At 32.3% G+C, this 18,650-nt stretch overlaps 3 protein-coding genes and 1 pseudogene across 4 annotated transcripts; all 4 read right to left on the minus strand.

Moving 5' to 3' along the window:
• Window positions 1,076-2,493, minus strand: LOC109333888 (annotated as a pseudogene).
• Window positions 3,718-6,362, minus strand: LOC109334676 (protein IQ-DOMAIN 1-like). 2 transcript variants are annotated; one of them, XM_019570562.1, is made up of 6 exons: window positions 6,188-6,362; window positions 5,621-5,746; window positions 5,316-5,447; window positions 4,726-4,953; window positions 4,468-4,581; window positions 3,718-4,228 (listed from the first exon to the last, which is right to left on the minus strand). In XM_019570562.1, exons 2-6 carry the CDS (start codon window positions 5,702-5,704, stop codon window positions 3,923-3,925), a joined length of 864 nt encoding a protein of 287 aa, XP_019426107.1. In that variant the 5' UTR covers window positions 5,705-5,746; window positions 6,188-6,362; the 3' UTR covers window positions 3,718-3,922. The 2 variants fall into 2 exon arrangements, with proteins under 2 accessions (XP_019426107.1, XP_019426108.1); XM_019570563.1 differs by lacking the exon at window positions 6,188-6,362 and adding an exon at window positions 6,065-6,154.
• LOC109334677 (chromatin remodeling protein EBS-like) lies at window positions 9,588-12,497 on the minus strand. Its single transcript, XM_019570564.1, has 6 exons — window positions 12,416-12,497; window positions 12,184-12,296; window positions 11,565-11,907; window positions 11,229-11,297; window positions 10,412-10,550; window positions 9,588-9,831 (listed from the first exon to the last, which is right to left on the minus strand). The coding sequence occupies exons 2-6, from the start codon at window positions 12,254-12,256 to the stop codon at window positions 9,799-9,801; spliced, it is 657 nt and encodes a 218-aa protein (XP_019426109.1). The 5' UTR covers window positions 12,257-12,296; window positions 12,416-12,497; the 3' UTR covers window positions 9,588-9,798.
• On the minus strand, window positions 15,001-17,719 carry LOC109334678 (chromatin remodeling protein EBS-like). Its single transcript, XM_019570566.1, has 4 exons — window positions 17,370-17,719; window positions 16,784-17,126; window positions 16,291-16,359; window positions 15,001-15,648 (listed from the first exon to the last, which is right to left on the minus strand). The coding sequence occupies exons 1-4, from the start codon at window positions 17,437-17,439 to the stop codon at window positions 15,558-15,560; spliced, it is 573 nt and encodes a 190-aa protein (XP_019426111.1). The 5' UTR covers window positions 17,440-17,719; the 3' UTR covers window positions 15,001-15,557.

Genomic DNA, 18,650 nt, shown 5'->3' on the forward strand with positions numbered 1-18,650 from the left:
ATTTTATTTTTGTGGTGAAGTGTTTTGGTGAATTTGCATTCAAAAAGAAAGAGTTACATGCAGTAGATTTTCTTATCAGTAATAAAAAACTGTGTTTTTTTGTTTGTGTAACTGTTTTTATGAGATTTTTGTGCTATTTTCATATTATTTTTTTTGCTTTATGACTAATTCAATTCATGTTTTTAACCTACTATTGTTGTGACTATACCAAAAAAGGAATAAGGACATGTGTCATTTCAATTTCACCTAAATACTGCATGTTATATGGGAGGTACATGTGGATTAAAGAATTAACTGTTTTTCCTTTAGTTTTGAGGTTTGACCATGAGTTAAATATTCTATTTGGAAAGTTTCATATAAGATCTTATTTTTAGATTTGATATCTAGTTATTGATTAGTGATAAGTGATATTATAGAGGTCACCTTTTCATGTTCCAACATAACATCTTTTAACATGTTTTGTTTGGTTTTTGGAAATAGTGTTTGAGGAAAGGTTTCATTTTGCTTGTTCGAAAAAAAATATTTTTAGTTTGGAAAATGATATTAAATCACAATACTAATCCTCCTACCTACGAAAAAGTGATGTATCATAAGATGATAATTTAATTATTGGTGATTGATTTCCAAGTAACATGTGTCACTTTCTTATGAGTAAGAGAACTAGTAAAAAGATTTAATAGAATGATATAACATTTTTCGGTATGATATTAATCTCACAAGTTAACTGTCTAAATAAGTTTTTTACTCAATCATGTTTTGATATGTGCATAAATTCACATATCAAATCCAAAAGCACATGTTTAACTGATTGGAAATCCTTCCATTTGTATCAATACCAATAACAATCCTATAAATTTGTGGACTATATTACTATTTTAATTCAAATTATTGGTTCAAAATAAATATATGGCACTATAATAATGTTCTGCTGCTATAGAAAATAATCAATTGATAAACACCTCAACCTCATGCATGTTCATAAAATCTAAATAGCCATAATCTCTGGTGTCTCTTAGCCAAATAGTGAAAGATGAATTCTTTTCTGATATTTGATTTAGCCAAAGCTTCATTTTACTCAGTGTTTGGTGTTGTCTTGATCTTGTATTACAAGGGTGTTTGATAAAACATAGGAAGAAACTCTATAAGCCCCTCTTGAAGTTTCTCTCATAAAAGTTCTTCTTTCTTCCAAGAAAATAGGAAGCCCTTCTGTTGTTGATGATAACAAAAAGGTAAGGCTGAAAGCAAAAAAGCCATTCCTTGTATGCAATGCTACTTGATCTTGTTTGTTTCCAACATTCAAAAATATAGTCCCTAGTATAAGTCCAGCTACTAAGGCTTGTATAACTCTGGCACCAAAAAGTTGCTTGGTTCTGAATATGTTGCAGCAAAATCTTTGTCCTAGGATAAATATCTCCTCCATTGGAGAATTTGAGTACAAAAGAGGATTTTCTTTGACAACCTTGGAGTATTGCATGCTCATCATGTGATCTTGGTGCTCTTTGTCTATCAGAAGAAAGTGGCTATTCTTAGAGACTGATGTTTGTATAACCAAGCTTTCAGTTGCATCGAGGGCGAATTCGAGGACATTGACAACCTTGGAATATAGCCTAGCCTCAAGAAGATTCAATGAACCATTATGCATGACAAATCCATCAGAAAGCAAAATGAGGCTATCAAATAGATCTAAGATTCTGAATCCAGGTTGGTGGATAGTCAAAACAATTGTCTTACCTTGATTGAATGCCATTAGTCTAAGCAATGAGACTACCTTAAGAGCTGATGCTGAATCCAACCCTGAAGTTGGTTCATCAATCAAAACAATTGCAGGGTCATGAACTAAATCAACACCAATCGAAACTCTACGCCTTTCGCCACCTGATATGCCATGGTTCGATCCACCACCGATCCTCAAATCAGCAATATGATCCAACCCAAGCTCCTTTATCAATTCTGAAACTCTGGTAGCAGCCACTTTTCGTACCCCGGGAAGCCTCAGCATAGCACTATACATGAGTGTCTCTCTAACTGTAAGTGATGGAAACAAAGCATCTTCCTGTGTAACAAACCCCGATGCTCTTCGAAACCGGTCCGCGACCATAGGCCTATGATTGACAAGCACTTGGCCAGACACTTTACATAGAGATATTCTCCCAGCAAGAACTTCAAGCAGAGTGGTTTTTCCAGCTCCACTTGAACCAGCAATAGCAGTAACCTCACCTGGCCTTGCCTCACAATTTACATCTTTCAAAATGTACTTAGAACCTCTCCTAGGATTCGAACCGAAACAAAGACTTTTGTACTCATCAAGAATTTGTATGATAAGTTCTCGGTCTCTAATCTGTATGAGGTGTTTCTGGTGCATGCATTTGGCTTGAATGGTGATTCCATTGTGTGTGTTTTTGTTTGTGTGCATACAAAGTGAAAGAAGAAAGAGATGTAGCAATTGAGATATGTGAACAAGTGGAGATAGATAGGAATAGAGTGAGGAGATGAACTAACATAGCAAATAATGTGCTAGTTATTATAAGCTAAAGAAGCCAACATACATTTTTTGGACAAATGGGTTTTGACAGTTTGTTGAATATCTATGATACTCCGGACAAGGATCTGTAGTCCCAAATCATGTCGGGGACCAATTATATTGAAGTAAAAACAGAAAAAATAATAGTTATTTAATTTTTTTAATTGACATGACATATTTTCATTAGTCCGGGATATGATTTGGAATACAGTTTGGACATAAGATTGTTATCATGATACCCGCCGAGTGGGATTAAGGCTTGGTTATTGTTGTTTGGTTAAGGGACTTGACTTGATCCACTTTGTATTTTATATTGTTTGGAAGAAGTGCTTCAAGAAAAGGAAAGAAATAAAGGATACAAATATGTTTAGATAGTTTTATTGGTGATTTGAATATTGACCTTGTAGGGTTACTGTTTGGTTGGTAAAGGATACAAATTATCATATACAGTTTTATAAGTTAACTAGCTAGATTACTTTTCTAAGTGTGATTAAGCACTTTCTCTTCACACACCTATTTAAATTTGTTTAATCAGTGACTCACATTAGAAAATTTTGAAGTACTTTCAACACTAAAAGTATGGTCAATTTTGTAATTGTTTTAAAATTTGAATAATATAAATTGTATTGAGTCATATCATGTGAATATCAGAATTTTATGTTTATCTCTATCTCTCATTTATTTATTTTTTTTATATATATTATATGTTTCATATCTCTAAAGTACCTTATTAAAATCAATGAGACAACAAGTTATCCTAAGAAAATAATTGAATTGTATATATGTAAAAAGTTCGGAAGTATTTAAAAGTAGTTATAATAAGAATGAGTATGTTATGTGTAAGTAAGCACATAGTTACCACTTACCAGTTAAAAGAATGAATTATGTTGGACTGAGTTAAAAGAATGAATTAATCAAGATACATACATAAATTGAACGAACAATGATCTTCTCCATTAATAGAGAGGCAAATACATGTTTTTACATTTATTTTTAGTGATAAAAGTGTAATATCATTATAACTAAAACGATCAAAGTGTCATTCAATACTTCCTAGTAATACTTATGGTAGAATCTGAATGTAGAAGTGGATAATAATGAAATAAACCAAGACATAATCAAATGGTAAAAAATGTGAAGATATGAGGTTATGTAGATAGTAATTTATGAATAGCATATCTTGCCAATGTGACATATAAAATTACTGATTATGAATATTTGTATCAATGTTGAAATAGTTGGAGTACTATTCTCAACTTTTGACCATCAAATACTTAGGAACACATGATCAAACAAAACCAAATGATAGATTCTCACATAGTCAAATCAGGAAAATAAAGCTTAAGTCTTAGAACAAACTCTTAAAGCTTATTGTTATGTAAAGCTATGAACCAAATATGTTCACTGACTATTTGGTAGATTGTTTATTATTGACAGCATTGGAGTGTTGTTTTCCTTTCTTTTCCCAATCTCCTTCCCATTTGACATAGCAGATTTAACCAAGGTCACTTTGCTTTCATTATGGTTTGTGTTGTCTAACTTGGTATTCTGCTGCTGGCTATTCAGTTTCTTTTTCGGGGTCTGACCACGAACCCGAACTTCCCAAGGACGCGCTGCAACCCAGCGCTCAGTCCAGCTCCAACCCCAGCTTTCTTTACCAAGGCTATAGGAAGCCTGACCAAAATATTGACTACAATTTGGCCTCCACTGCAATATCATAGTAAATGGTCAAGTTTTGTTTTGATTTTTTGTAAGAATAGTGTAAGATAGCGCAACATTTATAGGTAGCTTAACACCAAGAAAGTTAAACAGATTTGATTCTAAATCGTTTCTTCGAAGGATTATTTTTTGATTGATCACGATGACATTGTTTAAATCATGTAGCCGGCTCTACTTTGTGCAGAAAGACTTTTGTTATTGTAAAGAGTGTTTAGCAAATTTTGTACCTGATGAGAGAAGGCATATGCCATGGCTCGTTCTCGTTTAATCGCTGCCTCTTCTCGTTGCTGCAGCCTTGAGAGTATCTCTTCCATTGTCTCAGAGCCATTGCACCATTCCACCTAACATACATGTACCAAGAGGCATGTTATCTTGATATCGAAAAGGCTGTCAATATAGCCGAAAGAGAAAATGACATCTTAAATGGTGATAACACTTCGAAAACGGTTAAAATCAAACCATCATGCAGACCATAGTAACAATACCTCAAGTTCATTAATTTTGGCATCATGTTTTAACTGATTTTCAAGATTCTTTCGCTTAATCCTTGATTCGATTATCATGCATAGTCTACGAGCTTTAATTTGTTCTTGTATTCTGCTCCATGAATGTATATAGTTAAGTGTAGTTTCTGTTTGATCTCTGGCCATATCGTCTTGAACTAAATCTTCAAATGTATCTGCTCCTCTCAAATGCTGTGTTGATCTTCTTGCCTACATAGATAGATGGCAGGGGAAGTTCACACATGTCACCATATCAGTTTGAGAAATTGCTTAATAAGATGCAGGAAATGCTAAAATCAATATCTCTACTATAGAAGCATCTAAATTTTGATTCAGTATAGAATGTGGAGAAAAATAACAATCTCTTAACCTTTCAAGTTTACTCATCACCATCATCATAAAAATTAAGAATAGTGAGATAGATTATGAATTTTAACTTTTGCTTCCAGTTACTTGCTTTCTGTAACAAGTTAATAAAATCTTTGTTTACTCCCTATTAAATGCACCATAAAATGCAGCATTACATTCATAAGTACTACAATAAATTGCCTGCAACAACACAGAAACTGTACCATAAATGAACGAAACGCATTCTGAATCCGAGTTGCAGCGATTTCACCAACCATCCTTGAGGGAATTGTCCGGTCTATCATTACGCCTTCATCGAGAATGCTACTTGAATCTTCATGAGTATTAGATTGTACCTATTCAAAGAGTGGAAAAATAAAATACATTAGCAGTGGATATCTCAAGACATGTTAAAACATAAAAGTGTCTGGGTTGTAATCAGATTTCATATCAAATTAACAACTTCAGATTATTCCTGAACTTTCTATACTTTTACTTGAAATATTGAAAAGAGAAAGAAAGAAATCACCTTTTCTTGGTTGGATTTATCTTTCTTTGGTTTCTTCAGTTTCTTCAGTTTGAAGATTATATTAAAACAATTCTTTGGACCCATTCCTATTTGTCAATATGGTAAGAACAGGAATCAGCAACAAACCTGCATAATGATAATTCAAATAAGTTTCAAACAATTTATAAGACCATTTTGTTATGAAGGAGGAGATTGCATAGAAGATCACACACTTCATTAAAGGTTTGTTTGTGAGTTGGTTTCCGGAGGGAAAAGGAAGATTTCAGAGCCATGAAATACACGTGTGAGATGACTCAAATACCTTCTCTTTCTCTTTCTTCCCTTTCAAAAACCAACTCGTAAACAGACCCGAAGTGTTAATCATTTAACTAGTCATAACTTATTAAAACCAAGGCTAAGACTAACTAATACCAATAATAAACATGAGTCTTATGCTTTTCTTACAGTATATAAAAGAGCTTCTATCTCAAATTAACCATGCACAAAAACCATCATGCATTTTGACTGAAAAGAAAGAAGCACAACAAAATCATCAGAAACATTGAATGTGAAGGAAATAGAGCATACAAATCCAAGGAGCAACAAGTTTTCAAATGTAATATCCCATAGAGGAACATGCAAAAATAATGAGAATGGTAAGGGGAAGTTATCATAGGTAGAGGAGTTTGGTTGAAGAGGAAGATGAAGTAATGGAAAAAGGTTGTACATTGTAAGAAAAGACATAAAAAAAAGAGAGAGAGAAAAGGAGAGGTGCATAATGGTGGAGTGACAACCTAACTACATTGAAGAAGATGTTTGATCTTATTATGCAAGAAAGGTGAGAGATGGTTGCAGTGATACTCATCGACAATCGGTTATCTTAAACTATTTCACAAATCAATGAAAATATGTCATATCAATTAAATGAAGATAGCTGTAATAACACTTTGGGATAGAAGATCGATACTCAGATCCATTTGGGTTTCTCGAAAGGAAATATATAAACTAAACAAATTGAATATAATGATTAAAATTAATTATTGTATTGAATAATTAAAATTAATTATTTTAAGGTGCAACATAGAGGAGTCTCTAAAAAACTCCTCATAACAATAACAATGAATTTATTAAAATTTATGTGTTGTTAAGGTTGTTGCTTTTTTTAAAAAGAAATAAAGAATAAAAAACTTCAAAAGGTTGATGATTTTCATATTATAAAGAGATGAATTTGGAGATGTTAGAACTTAGAAGATTTAATTGATTAATGGAACTTTAATAAAACAAAAAGGTTGGAAAAAGGTGCTAAGCTTTACATATTATAGTAGTATATAGACTAAGTTTAGATAGAGAATCTAAATGCTAGCTAGATTTTAAATTTAAGGAGATAATAACTCTAGAATAAAATATATTATTGATTGAAGCCTGCTATTAAAGATAAAAATGTTTTTGCCTAGGTCTTCTATTTTTATAGTGAAGGTCTTTTAGCTTTATTACTTCTTTATTTAAAAAAATATTTAAATCATAAAATCAATCTGAACATTTTAGACTAACCATGACCCCTCTAATAAATAATTGATAATGATTCTTTATCATAATTTTATGTTACCCTTTCCCTAACTTGATACCTTCAAACATTGCAATTGCCTTTTGGGGCTTTCCAATATATTGAGGACTTGAAGAACCATAACATAAAATAATAGCAACATCCTTTGCAATAATGCATATTTTTGTTGTGAATTCATATAGTCCTTCAAGAATATCTTCATAGAATCAACAAGGTCATTGACCAATTTATTTGGTCATGAAAACTTGAAGGTTTTGGTTATACCAGATAAACCAGCAAATAAACTAAACATTCTAACATATTTGTAGCCAAAGAATGCATCAATATATCAAACTCATCAAAAGCAATTGCAACACATTTGAGGATGCACACAATTTCTAAGCCCTAGAACAACATATAAGTGGCAGAACCAGAATTTGGGTACTACGGGTCAAGATCAGAGATCGAGCACATGAACCTGAAGCTAGAGCAAGTTCAGAAACACATTGTTCTTTTCACGTCAATATATATTTTCAGCGTGCATGCATGCATGTTAACGTAAGTTCCTAGTTTTTGTACAAACACATTGGAATATCATTTGACTAATTAATATCCTTCCTATTTCTATATTTTTAAAGAGTTTAATATTTGTATAATATTAGTATAAAGATTTATACACAAATAATACGTCATTCATTTGTATTGTTTTTTTTTTAATAATCAATGATAATTGAAAATAAACTATAGATAATGAACTGACAGTATATAAAACTCTTATTGTGCGTACATTCTTTTTACTCAGTTTTAAAACACCAATATATCTATAATGATAATTATCTACAGCTGACTATAAAATAATAATGAAACCACATTTGCATAAAAATTGGAGAAAAAAATTGGTAACAAGACAGAAAGTATAAGCACATCTCAATTACAACCTCCATAATTGCACAATTTCACCCTTTCTCTTCTTATAAAAAACTTGCAAAAACTTGTACAAGTGAGCAACTAATTATACATTTACCCTCCTTTCAAAAAAATTATATGTTTTCATTTTATTTAGAATGCATTATAATCTCAACTTGGTAATGATTAAGGTAAAAATACTCTTACTCAGATATTATCATAATTTTTAGATCAATAACTTATTTTTATTATAAAATCTTATATGAGGAGTTTACTACATCTCATTCATTCATTTTTTTTAATCTAATTAATCAAATGGGGAACTTAAAAGTCATCTAAAATTCTTCTTTTCTCTCTCATTTAGAGGTGAGCGTGAGACGGGTTAAGCATGTCCCTCACCTGTCTCTAAACATTAATCCGATCAATTTTTTGAACCCAAACTCGTTCCTAATTAGAATGGGACACATGAGGGACGAGTCCAAAATAAGACGGGTCAAAATAGAGACGGGTCCGGGATGAAAAATGACAAACGTATATTTTTTCTTAAATCTTTAAGCATGTACAATCAAAATTATCATAATATGTATATAAACTCAACTAAAAGGGAAATATGTTGTTCATATATTCATCTATTTTTTATCCAATCATTCATTAATGAAGAAAAAAATAATCATTCATTTGCTTATACTCTCATGTGTGCATAAAAAAAAGAAAAAATATATCATTCATATATATACCTATTCATTGATTTGTTATTGCATTCATCAAGCTTAAAAATAAGTCATTCAAATATTACATTTCATTCATTACTATATCATGTATTCTAATCCACTATATCATTTCATTAATTATTATTAATATCCTAATTCATTATCATAAAAAGCAACAAGAAGACAATTCATACATCTTGTCATATATCATTGTCTTCATGCATTCAAAATCATATACATCATAAGTTGTATTTTTTAAGAGTCTCATGTACTAAAAAAGAAAATCACATGCATTCCTTAACAACATCTCATACACTCTCATGCATCATATGCTTCAAAAATATTAGTCTCACATCACTTATACATTCCAACTTAAATCAAATGCATCATCATTCATATCATGTATTTTTTAAGTAGTTTAGGTTCAGTATTACTTGCGTCTCATATATCATTTTAAGTTATAGGTTGAATTTCAATCAATGTAACATGCCAAAAAAATAATAAATAAAAATGTTTACTTCATGCATCATTTTGAGTTATACATTGAATTTCAATAAATTTTACATGACAAAAAAAGACTAAAAAAAAATGTTCACTTCATACCCTATTCCGTAACCCAACCCGAATATGGATATCAAAATTCCAAAGTCCAATGTGACCCAAAAATTGACTAAAATATTTTTCTACATTTTTTATTACAAAAAAGATGTAGTAGCGACTCCAGAAAGTCGTGTAACCAAAAATCAGGGTGCGAGAAAGAGTTGCCCAATAGCTGAATGAGCATGAATACAAGTTTTAGAAGACTGATAAATTTCTTTTTACTCTAGTGTTCAAGATTTTAAGTTATCACATACATTAATACTTAATTAGACCGAAACCGAGATACATCATCTAACATGAATACATACATGACTTGAGTCAAATACATGAAATGTTCATAGCCTCTGGTTGAAGCTGTAAATCAAACACACAACAGCTACACCACATAGCCAACCAAATTCAGCAAAAAATGCGGTTCCAAACGAAATACTATTTCGGTGTCATGGTCCTCTCTTCCGTCGCTTCGGCTCCACCTGCAAAAATTCATGACATTGTTCATAAAAGTTGTAATAGTAGATGATAAGCAAAAGAACTTCACATTGTATGCAATGACACAATCATATGTGGAATGGAGGTTATAACTAACAAGTCATTCACAATATAAAGAGTGTTTTCTTTGTTTATTATTTTCGTTTTCGGTTGATACCTACATTTACATTCGTAATTACAAAAATACCATTGTGTTTCCTCTTTCAAACTTTCGGAATGGGCATGTAAGATTAAACAACATCAGAATATAGAACACTGAATCATTAACTTAGTGAAAGAACCACTTGAACAAGGTGAAAATTTATGCTAAACATAAGTCCATAAGAATAAAAGTGAATTCATATATCTATACCTCAAACAATGATTCCAGCCATCGATACAATCACATACCAATAAAAAACAAAAGTAAGCCGATGCTGTCAGACAAGAGTACTGTAAAATTTCATGTCTCGATTAGAAACACGAACACTACATTGGCTCCTTAAACAAACAGAAATTTCACTTTCTACCCAAGAAGCAAAAAGGTACATGTAAAATTATTCGCGACGATGTAGGTAGTCTCACCTTGCCATCAGAGGCCGGTGATCCAGGAAATGTCACCTGGGGTTTCTTCAAGTCATCGTCAGAAGAACATTCAGAACATACAAAATGGTCTAATTTCTTTGCTTCTTCAATAGTCATGCCCACACAAGCAGGATGGTACCTACAAGAAATCTACAAAGATTGAAATGTGCTTCTTTTACGGAATCTATAGGCACAAACAGATGCAAATAAATACTAGCATGACTCCTCGGATGCTCCTTAAATTTAACAATCTTTTGTGATGAATGAATGTTTGATGCCAAATACAGTCAGAGTTCATAAAACCATACAAGGAATAAGCACCTGTATCATTCAAATTATATAAGGAGTAAAGAAAAAATAACCCCGAGTCAAGATTTGGAGGCTAAACTAAAGGCTGATGAAGACACATCAGCAGTTTCAACTCAATACATATTTCATTTGCCATTGAAGTTTTATTTTCTTTTATCATGACTAACTCACTTGTAAACATAAACTCATAAAGTCATTTATATTTTCTGTATTCCTGGATTGATTTTTATTGACTTAACAAGCAGAAAGTGAAGAGTAACGTGCACACTGCACCATGAAGTCATCCAGGTTATAATGCCAAGACAAAAGAACTTCATGAGTGCATTAAAACTGTTGAACCATGAAAACATCTTTCTAAGGCTTCTTTTTTATTTAGGGTACGAAAATATCCACAGTTCCTTCAACACAACTAATATGCTCAAATGTTAACAAATGAAATCACACACACACACACATAATAATAGTAGTAAACAAACTAAGAAAGTACAGCATAATACACTGATTTTACCAATCCTTGCATCCCTCACACTGAACCATTAGGTCATCTGGGTTATAAGGCATCTCACATTTGCAATACCTACATAACATAAAAACCAAATCAACAAGAATACAACATAAAAAACCACCACCATCCCCAATACTCGAAACACCACCATTCCATCAAGGAAAAAGAATAAACTTTTCTAAACTGAACCTGCAAGTAAAATGAGCAAGTAAGGATGTGTCCACCACAATTAATCTAAAATCATTAAAATCTTATCCTCCAACAACCTAAGGTGGTGGAAACACCCTTAATTGTTCACTCTAGAAGAGTTTTATCTGTAAAACAATCGAATAAACTCACACAGCAACACGGTCCGGTGTGAAAGCCCCAGTAGCAGCCTTGTACTCAAACCTACAATAGTAATCCTCAGCACCTACATTCTCAAGCTTAGTATAGTTCTTGAAGGAGTGCACAATACACTTCCCTTCAATGGTGTGAGCACTCTGAACATCATAATGATCAGACAAAAAAAGCTCCTTTGCTCCGTGGAACTGCCTCCTTCCTCCAATAGACTCTTCAGGCCTATAATACCATCTCACACGAACCTTCACATTGCTCCTACCATCCTGCTCAATCTTCTCCACGCGTGCCACGTATGGTGGCTTGCTCGTATCCGAAGGACGCATCAAAACACAATCCCCAGCTGCAACAGAAAAAAAAAATCACCTTTGAGAAATTCACACAACACTCAAATTGTTTCAAACCATTAATTTATGTTTCTTGCACAAGGGAACGATTTTGAAGTGGTAAACACACTAGGTATGTGTGAGGACAAAAAGGGTTTCAGTAACTTTCAGAAATCCACGCAACACCCACATGGTTTCAAACAATGCCCTTTTATTTTCTCCTAAAAAGATACGATTTTGAAGTGCTTAACACAACTGGGTATCCATAAGGATAAAAGGGTTTCGATCATTACCTCTTACGATCTTGTTTGAGCCTTTGATTGTGTACGAGTCTATGTCTCTTTTTCCTGGTCTCGTTTTCGCCATTAAATGGAGAGTTTCCGAGCTTTGTTTTTTAGAAATGGAGCTGCAAATGCGTGTGGTTGATGCTTCAGCAATTATGGAAATGATTGAATTTTTTAGTGCCCTAAATATTTTATTTTTTGAGGGAAGATAAAGAACAGAGGAACCCTAAAGTTTCACTACCTTTGATAGTGTGGGAAATGCAGGTCGCTTCTTTTTCCTGTGAGACATTGCTTTTTATGGAACCAGGATCCTTTTTATGTGATGCAAATGGTTAATTACGTTTTCTGTGTTTTATTACATTCTAAATGGTAGTAATAACTTTTACCATTAGAGTTAGAGTTGGTTTTAACTTCTAAATTTCTTCAATTTGCTTCCCAATCTCAAAACACATTCACACATGTGGGCTCTAGACCAACAAAAGGCTGATCAAATCGTGTAAAATCTCGTTAGATTCTCAAAATAATTATAACGTTAAGGATTTGATTTTTAGGATAACCATACTCTGAAAGAAATGAGTTGACAGTTTTTTCATATAGTCATTTTTTTTATTCATTTTTATGTCTTGGTCTAGTATCTCTTTCCATAGGAAAAAATCTCAAAAATAATTATCATCTCACCTATTCTAAGAAAAAAAATGGTTGTTTGTCTTAATTGGAGTTAGTGAAGGATGGCATAGAAGAGGGAGGTATTAATTATCTAGCTTAATAAATAAGTGATTGTAATAATTTGTAAAAAAGAAAATGGCAAAACTTATATACATTTAAGAAACGTGCTTCTAATGCACCCTATTGTATATTCATATTGACATGTGGAAAAAATTTCCACCTCTATGTTTAACAATGTTAACATGTTCAATATTCATATTCTTCTTTCCAATTCCCCACATCTATGACACTTCTCTTCATCCACCAATAGTCATCATTGCTATTGCAAGAAACTTCCTTGGAATTGAGGATGGTGCCAATGTGCTACTTCCCCATGTGATTTAAATTATCATTGCAACTAAAGTTATATTGTATTTATTTACTACAATTTCGGCCAAAAAATCATTGCCAAAATTCTCAAAACATGATATTGTAAACACAATTATAATTATAGAGTACAATTTAAAATACTTATCCTGAAAAAATTATTAAGAGTCCCCTCACAAGTATGATGTTTATTTATTCTTACATCTCCATGTCCAACAACATATTATAATTGCTTCTTATGTTGAATATCTAGACGTGAAAATTGATGAGTAAGGGATTTGGAGCATACAAAGCGTACTGGCTGGCCAAATTAAAAGGCAATTTTAGATTCCAATATATATATATATATATATATATATATATATATATTATTTTAAACTGATTAAACTTAATACATAATCTCTTCTGATTTGATGTTCGACTCAGATTTTTATAGATAAAATAATTTGTTTTCTCAATATTAAATGGTAATAGTTTGTTTATCACATATTCTAATATGATTTTTATTGTCATATTTTCATATATTCTCTCTCCTCACATAAGAATGTCACATGCAACCAACACATATCCTAATTCTTAATTCTTGCCGAAATCTCATTACACCTCCCGAGTCAATTAATCAAGAACAAAAATAGTGTATCTTATCATTTTTATACACTGTTAGTGCATTACTCACTATTCATTTTAAACAAAATTCACTATTTAGAAGAAAATAATACAAATGAATGATAGACATTTTTAGTTTCCTCTCTAATGCATAGATGTCTTCATATGATTTATAATTTGTAGATTTTTTAACAAAAACTACTTGATTGTTACACGATTCTATAATCAACCATGAGAGAATTAGTATAAGATTTCTAAGTACACCAACTCTAATAAAAAAAACTAGCTTAAAACAAGACAATGGACAAGATAAAAGACACATGAAGAACTATCCTAAGTTTATGTCTAATCATAATGTATCAACATTGAATTCGACTGAAGAAAAAATCATCACAAGAATCTTCATCATTCATCAAAGATCATGATTGGCTGTCTGAAAAAATATAAGTTCAAAGCATTTCAATGACAACCAACAAGTGAAGTATCAAGAATATACTTTCAAGTTTCAATCATAGAATTTAATCTAGAATCTTCAGTGTTTGTAATGATTGAACTTTATCAATATTGTCTTCAACAATAGCAAGATCATGCATATATATGATCAATGAAGCATGAAGACTAACTTTGAAGAAAGACTAAAGCTCAATATCATGATAAAAAATATGCATCTTACTCAATGCAAGTATCATAATATTGAATAATCTCAATATACTGATATGTATAGTTCTAATTCACTCATCTAAGTTAATTAACAATTCTATAGGAAAAAATGTATACTTGTTTCTACTTGTCTAATTTCATAAGCAATTTTCAAACTTATCTAAAAAATCTCTCATGTAAATTTCTAGACCTGACTGAAATTTGTGCATCACGAATAAAGATTAAAATCTCTCTCGACCAAATCTTTATCCGTGATGTACAAATGCTATCCTATAAGTAATTCGAAGACCAGTGGAATTAAAATAGTTTGAAAAGACTTTATATCTACTGGACAATAAAATCTATTACATATAATTTTTTTTGCTTTTAACATAAAGAAAAAAGTGATTTATTAATGCACGGAGAAAATCCAATAACGATACAGTATGCCAATTATAAAAACCATCCGATATGGCCACAAATTGACCACGTATGGTATCACGGGGAGGAGACAATCCCCTCCTCCGCAAATGCAGCACGATTCACTGCCATTAAACTTCTTTGGCTCCCTTTAGGTGAGAGAACAAATAAGTGTGGATTTAGGGTTTTATGTGTGTGTGGCTCCATTTAGGTAAGAGAACAGACGAACACATAGGCAAAAAAAGAAGCCAAAACGTACCCCAATCCGAAGCCACGATGTTTTTTTTTATGGAAATGGTAGGTAGCGGGCATATCCATCACAAACCTGAACCCAAACGCGATACACAACCGGTCCGAGTTCATAAAGCAGAAGCATGTGCCCATGCATTACAGAGCAAAATCAAACTAAGGTTGCCAGACAAAAGTACACAAAAAAGTTAAGTATCAAAAGTATATTTAAAACTTAAAAATGGCTGTCATAATATCTGCAATTTGATTTTATCCATCCACAAGCTTAATCCATTCAGATTAATGAAAACCAGTCAGGAAACACCGACTCTAAATGACTCCCAAAATAACTACAACTTTCACTTCTTACCCAATAAGCGAAAAGTATATGCAAAATCATACGGTAGCTGATGCAGGATCAGATGCCGGTGATTCAGGAAAAGTAGCCTGAGGTTTCATTATGCCTCATCAGATGAACAATCTGAACATACAAAGTTTTCCAATCTCTTTGCATATCCAATAGTCAAGCCCGCACACAAGGGATGGAACCTACAAGAAATATACAAAGATGGAAATGTTTTTCTTTCATAAAATCTATATATACATAAGCGGATACCAAATAATACAACATAATACTCCTTAAATTTAACAATCTTATGAGATTAATGAACGTGTGGTGCCAAATACGGTCAGAGTTGATGAAACCACAAAAGGAATAAGCCCCTGCATCGTTCAACTATTGACACGTCGGTAGTTTCAACACAATGCATATTTCATTTTCCATTGAAGTGATAATTTTTTTGGCATGACCAACTTAGTTGCATATAGAAAATCATTCACATTTCCTTGATTCCTGCATTGTTTTTTATAGTTTTTTATTGATGAACAAGCAGAAGGTCAAGACTCGGGAGTACGCACACACTGCACTATGAGGTAATCTGGGTTGTAAGGCTAAGACATAGGAACTAAATGAGCGGATGAAAAATATTAGACTGCAGAAAACATATTCCTAGGGCTTCTTTCTTGTTTCGGGTAAAAAACATTTAAGATGGCTCTGCAGGTGCCGAACCATTCACAATTCCTTCATGAAAGCAAATAACACATTAATGCTCAAATTATACATCTAAATTACTAAAATTCACACAGACATATTAATGGTAAACAAAGTACTATGGAATAAAGTGATTTTACCAATCCTCGCACTGTTTACATTGCAGCATGAATTCATCCGGGTTTTGAGGCAACTCACACTTACAAAACCTGTAAAACATAAAACCAAATCAACAACATAACTCCCCTCCCCCACCATTTCCAATGCCAAAAGCCTAAAACACCACCATTCTGTCCCGGGAAAAATGATAGTAAACCGTTAATTTAGCTCTGCAAATATCATGCTTCCTCATATAGATTCTCGAAATATTTGTCACAAATAAGTATTTGAAAGAATTAAAATGTGATCACATTGTCTTCATAGAGATTCTCGAAATATTTTTATCACAAAAAAGTCTTTGAAAGAATTAAAATGTGATCACATTGTCATATAGATAGTAAACCGATTATACTTTTAATATTTCAAGAACTTAATTGGTGAACAAACTTTCAAGGACCTATCTGAAATACCATAATTTGTCCGGCACACAACTGAATTGAGGGTTACTAAAAAAACAAAAAAAAAAAAACTCACACAGCAACTTGGTCGGGCGTGTATGTGCCAGTAGAAACATTGTAACAAAACCTAGAAAAGTAATCCCAAGCGTTTACATTCCGAAGCTCAGTATAGTTCTTCAAGGAGTGCACATTACACTTCCCTTGAATGTTGTCAACACTCTGAACACTATATTGATCAGAGAGAAAAAGTTCCCTTGCTCCATGGAACTGCCTCCGTCCCGCAAAAGATTCTTCAGGCCTATAATACCACATCACATGTACATTCACATTGTTGTTATCATCCCGACCAATCAATTCCACACGCGCCACACGCGCCCGATCGCTCCCATCCGAAGGACGGATCAACACACAATCCCCAACTGCAAAAAATAATAACAAACGAAATAATTACATTCGGTTTCTTGCACAAAAAGGATCGATTTTGAAATGGTTTACGCAACAGGGTATATGTAATGAGAACAGAGTAACATCAACTTAATGAAATCCATGCAATACCCACGTGATTTTAAGCAATACCCATTTGTTTTATCATCAAAAGAAACGATTTTGAAGTGATTAACGCAATTGAATTGGTGTAAGGAGAAAAGGGTATAGATGATTACCTCTTACGACCTTGTTGGTGCCTCTGATGGTGATGTATGAGACTATATCCATTGGAGTTGTAATCGCCATTCGGTAAGTGAAGGGTTTCTGATGAAAGGTGAAAATGGAATTGGAAATGCGAGAATCTTCGAATTTTGTCTCACCTGAAGAAATTCTACGGACTCAAGCTAGGTATAGCGGTTTCGCATGTTGTTTGGGTTCATAGTTTTGTATTTATATGTCTTTTTATTTATTTATGGATTTGGGCTAAACTATTTTCCTGAAGAATTAAATCAATGTTCATGGTTCATGGTTCAGTTAGTAAATGATTGATTCATAATTTATAAGATAGCAAGTTCAAATAGAATTCTATTGTCCAACTAAAACCTCTGTATATCCATGCAAGCGCTTCTAGAATTATAGGACCTCTCTTAACACCTTTTTTTTTCTCATCGGAGTTATTTCACAAAGTTTCGAATTAGTGGGCGATGCCAACACAAAAAAAGGAAGAAACTAGTAGAATGATAAAGACAAATAGAGATTTGCACATTTTCTATAATACACCAACATGATCAAGATATATATATAGACATATAAACCCATTAATCCATACATCTCAATCAAAAAAAGAATCATAATTGACTAATATGATCACAATGAAACTTCAAATCTCAAATTCATGTAAACTAAAAAAAATTTAGGTCTACTTTATTGAAACAAAGTTATCTTATAAAATATTATATACTAACCGCTGTATGAATTAATTAAAAGGTAGAATGAGAAATAATCTTTTCATTTTGTTGTATAAATTTTATTCTTGTTTTCTATAAAAAAAAACATTGTGTCTATTGTTTTTTCATAATTTTTAGAGATATCTAAGACTTTATTCATAAGTCAACCTAAGTTACTCGTTACCTAAAATGATGACTATTGGTGAGTTTTTCTCTAAAAATTGGATTGGCCTACTTAGATAAGCATAGAGATAAGATTTTTTATATTTCAATTTGTCTATCAACTTTCTTTATCAATTAGTCATAATTTTATAAAAAGGCAAATTTATATAATATTCGACGCCTTATTTTGACATTTACCAATACAATTACCAATAAATTGACATACATGGTTATTTTTGTGATATCTTTGCCATGGATGTTGGTGTGCATAGAAAAAGTTAGATAATTTCTTTATTCAATAGCAGGTTCATTTTACAATAATTATTGAATTTTCGTTTTAAACACCATAAAAATCAGTTGTTGGATTTGGATACCTTGTTTCCCCCAATTAGTTGACGTTCTGTTACA

Source organism: Lupinus angustifolius, chromosome LG19 (assembly GCF_001865875.1).
Source record: "Lupinus angustifolius cultivar Tanjil chromosome LG19, LupAngTanjil_v1.0, whole genome shotgun sequence".
Classification (NCBI taxonomy): Eukaryota; Viridiplantae; Streptophyta; class Magnoliopsida; order Fabales; family Fabaceae; genus Lupinus; species Lupinus angustifolius.

Coding starts and splice junctions, on each gene's coding strand:
- LOC109334678 (XM_019570566.1), bottom strand. CDS start 17,439: ATGGCGATTACAACTCCAATGGATATAGTCTCATACATCACCATCAGA. Junction 17,127..17,369: donor CACCAACAAGGTCGTAAGAG/GTAATCATCTAT, acceptor TATTTTTTGCAG/TTGGGGATTGTGTGTTGATC. Junction 15,649..16,290: donor TGTAAACAGTGCGAGGATTG/GTAAAATCACTT, acceptor TATTTCTTGTAG/GTTCCATCCCTTGTGTGCGG.
- LOC109334676 (XM_019570562.1), bottom strand. CDS start 5,704: ATGGGTCCAAAGAATTGTTTTAATATAATCTTCAAACTGAAGAAACTG. Junction 4,954..5,315: donor ATGCGTTTCGTTCATTTATG/GTACAGTTTCTG, acceptor CTATCTATGTAG/GCAAGAAGATCAACACAGCA. Junction 4,229..4,467: donor CATATGCCTTCTCTCATCAG/GTACAAAATTTG, acceptor ATGATATTGCAG/TGGAGGCCAAATTGTAGTCA.
- LOC109334677 (XM_019570564.1), bottom strand. CDS start 12,256: ATGGCGAAAACGAGACCAGGAAAAAGAGACATAGACTCGTACACAATC. Junction 11,298..11,564: donor ACACCGGACCGTGTTGCTGT/GTGAGTTTATTC, acceptor TATGTTATGTAG/GTATTGCAAATGTGAGATGC. Junction 9,832..10,411: donor CACCGGCCTCTGATGGCAAG/GTGAGACTACCT, acceptor GAATTTTTGCAG/GTGGAGCCGAAGCGACGGAA.